Here is a 3,886-nt window from a genome sequence, read left to right on the forward strand (position 1 = left end):
ATTTAACGCACAATATTTTCCGATATATTATGTTTATCTCTGTTTTCCAGAAGCTAAATTTTTAAAAGTATACCTATGCTAATATATAATTATATATGAATAATTGTGATTTACTGACATTTTTTTTCTCTTTTCTCTTGTATGTGGCTTGAGTTAGTTCAAAAGTTTTGAAATGCGGCCCTTACATAGAAAAGGGTTGCCCATCCCTGCTTTAAAGGATGTTATTCACAAAGAAATTGCTGCTGTTCCTCCTGAAATAACCTGTTGGGTTATTGTGGAATTCAGAAATCAGATGCAGGCATGCATCTGATTTCTGATTTCTGAACAATGACTGCCATTTGAAAGATGTTCTTTTCAAAAACAGCTGAAAAAAACTCTATTGTGTGTTCTTTGATATGATGAAATAAAATTCAGAGTATCTTGAACAAATTTTTTGTTATTGATCTTTGAAATGTGGTAGGGGTTTTTTTTTTGCACACCGTGTATTTAAAAACAGGTTTGGAAAAAAAATTAATACATTATTTTTTAATAATTTTTTCAATATTTTTAATTATAATATATATATGTATTATAACTATATAACAATTATAATAAAAATATATTTTCATTATAATTTATTTAATTAAAAAATGTAAAGAGTCGATTCCAAACCATTTTATTTTTGTTTAGGGATTACTTTTAGTTCATTATTCTATTTTTATAAAATTTATTAAGTTTATTGTAATTTGATTTAATTATATTCAGAAATTTTATACATACAGTAGAATTTGTTTACTGTAGTTAAAGCTCACCTACACCAACTGACTAACACTAAACATCATAAGTAAATAAGACTATAATGATTGAGAATTTTGGTTTAATTGACTCTTGCATTATAAGTATTAAAATAACTAAACAAAATTTATAAATTAAAGAAAGATTTATAAAAAGCTTAAATCAACACCTTAATGTTCGCTGAGAGATTTATTAATGTAACTAACGTTTTCGATCTAATCGATAGATCATCTTCAGGTTAAACAGAATGTTTCTTAAATGGAACATCAATTTCAAAATTTGAAAATATAACCAGTAACATCAATAAAAATTTAAATATATAACCAGTAACATCAATAAAAAAGTAAAACATTGTAAAAGATACAACAAGTGTAATATAAAAACGTTATACTCGTATCCAATTATAATATTATCTATCCTAACCAGTAATAATTCACCATTAAAATATACTAGAGCTCACGTGCCTCTTATAAGTTTTTAACGGCATATTTCCAAGCCGAAGGAAGACCTTCCGCGTCCCTTGCGTTAATACATTTATCTTTTAACTTGCTTCTGTAAATTTCTAACCTTTCAGCTGTTCTTGCCAAAGTTGGGGAATGTACCTGTTTTATGATTTTCGCCTCATTCCATCGTACCAAGGATCCCTCTGCTTGCCCCATCTGGGCTAGTACTGTTGTATTGGAACCTTTTCTAATATCATACTTATGTTCCTTGATCCTTATTCCTAAGTTTCTAGTGGTAACCCCTACATACTCTTTATTAATACCTATTAGCTGGTTCTCGTAGGGAATCCTATACACACCCGCCTTATCTTCTTTTTTAACTAACCCTTTATCGTTCCTAAGTATTTTATACAAATTCGGAGCTCTTTTTAAGATCACCCTTGTATCCTTGATGCTTGCTATTTCTTTCATAATCCCTCCTAGATACTTATTATATGTAAATTTAGTGTACCTGTAAGGCCCGTGCTTAGTGCCTTTATCATAACTGGCTTCAAATTTTCTAATAATTCCCTCGATGACTTTCCTCTTATAACCTAATGTTCCTGCTATCTGTATAATTCTTTCTATCTCTGTATCCCGGTCTATCACATTCTCACAGTATATAAAGGCCCTTCTAATCAATGCTCTAAATGCCGCTAACTTATATTTATAAGGGTCATTAGAGCTTGCAGGAATATATAGTGGGCTATGCGTTGGTTTAATGAATACGCCAGTGGATATATGCCCTTTGCTAAATATAACATTAATGTCTAAGAAATGTACCATCCTGGAGCTTTTTTGCTCTAGCTTAAGGTGAAGGCCCTCTTGGTTCTCGTTAATTCTATCTACAAAGTTAGCAATTACTCGATTGTTCTTCCATAATATGAAAATGTCATCTACATATCTCTTGTAGTATGCTATATCCCTTTTGAAGTCTCGCAAAACTTTTTCTTCTACTTTACTAACCACCAGTTCGCAAAGGAACCCTGAAATTGGGCTTCCCATCGGTACTCCCCTTTTTTGCTTAAATACTTGGTCTTCGCTTACGAAGAAGGATTCGCAACATACTAGGTTAGCCATTTCTATAACCTCATTTCTGTGTTGTGTTAAAGTCGTGTTTTCTCTGAACAAGAACTCCAAAAGTGCTTCTACACAGGACTCAATCTTAATAGACGGGTACAAACTTTCATAATCTAACACAGTTCCCACTTCTTCATCCTTCAAGGCGATGTTTTGTAGCTCTTTAACTACCAAAACAGGATCCTTTACCACTAAATTATTATTTTCCATCCTTGAGGAGACATATTCTTGCAATCTTTTTTCCAGGATAAATGTAGGTGCTTTTCGTTTTTCCACAATAGGCCTTATTTCCTTTCCCTCTTTATGAGTCTTAGCGAAGGCAAAGAGCCTAGGGAGCCCTGGTCTAGGGTTCCGGCATTTTCGGACAAACGGTAAGATCCTCGCTAGTTTGGTTTCCTCCAGTTTTTTAACCCTTCTATCAATAGCTTGAACTATTTTACTGTCGACCTTGATACATTCCGTTTTTCTGATATTCTTCTAAGGCTCTATCATATGTTTGTTTTCTCATTATAACCATTTGTTTGCTTTTATCTGCTCTTGCTGCAATCAAATTATTCTCTTTTAACCATCCCTTAGTATATCTGATGTCCTTGCTATAGCTTCCCCTTTTCCATTTATGTTGGTTTTTTAACACAGTCTTCCAACGAAAATAGTCCTTCTCCACCGGATCCAAACCACTAATTCCTCTTTCGATCTCCTGGTAAGACGTTTCCCATATCCCCGCACTCTCCGGGACGAAGTTCGATCCTTTGTTCAGCAGCTCTTTTACCCTATTGGGTACTTCAATTTGGTCCCATACTACGTATGTTGTAACGTTCTTCCTCTTATTTTTTGGAACCTGCTTATAGATAATTCACTTCATTCTCTTAATATAGCGTTTCTTTAAGTTCTTGCAAACCTTATCAGTAAACCGTGCAACTCCTATGTTCATGTCCATAAGCTTACCAGGTTTTTCATTAAAAACTTTGTTTTCCAAATCAATGAGGCGTCTCAGGACCCCATACCGAAGGCACGTGAGCTCTAGTATATTTTAATGGTGAATTATTACTGGTTAGGATAGATAATATTATAATTGGATAAGAGTATAACGTTTTTATATTACACTTGTTGTATCTTTTACAATGTTTTACTTTTTTATTGATGTTACTGGTTATATATTTAAATTTTTATTGATGTTACTGGTTATATTTTCAAATTTTGAAATTGATGTTCCATTTAAGAAACATTCTGTTTAACCTGAAGATGATCTATCGATTAGATCGAAAACGATTAGGTACATTAATAAATCTCTCAGCGAACATTAAGGTGTTGATTTAAGCTTTTTATTTATTTAATTCTGCTGGGTATGAGTGTGGTTTAGAAAGATTTATAATTTATAATTATTACAGATTGAGAATTCTTTATCTGATATGCTTCAAACCAGAAGTGTTTTGGATTTTGGAATATTTTTATATTTGCAACTAAAAAATAGGATAACTTTGAGATGTGACCTAAACCTAAATACTATATTCATTTACATTTCATAATAGGGGTATACATAAACCTCATGT

The 3,886-nt window shown here is 32.2% G+C and overlaps 1 protein-coding gene across 1 annotated transcript; it reads right to left on the reverse strand.

Annotated features, from left to right (window-relative positions):
* Positions 1 to 1,241: 1,241 nt before the first annotated feature.
* On the reverse strand, positions 1,242 to 2,546 carry LOC136970711 (uncharacterized). Its single transcript, XM_067265177.1, has one exon. The coding sequence runs from the start codon at positions 2,544 to 2,546 to the stop codon at positions 1,242 to 1,244; it is 1,305 nt and encodes a 434-aa protein (XP_067121278.1).
* Between the last annotated feature and the right edge of the window lie 1,340 nt (positions 2,547 to 3,886).

Source organism: Centruroides vittatus, unplaced genomic scaffold, assembly GCF_030686945.1.
Source record: "Centruroides vittatus isolate TY-2023 unplaced genomic scaffold, ASM3068694v2 contig_2105, whole genome shotgun sequence".
NCBI classification, from domain to species: Eukaryota; Metazoa; Arthropoda; class Arachnida; order Scorpiones; family Buthidae; genus Centruroides; species Centruroides vittatus.

Bases quoted from the DNA above. Each gene is read 5' to 3' on its own strand.
- LOC136970711 (XM_067265177.1), bottom strand. From the start codon at position 2,546: ATGGAAAATAATAATTTAGTGGTAAAGGATCCTGTTTTGGTAGTTAAA.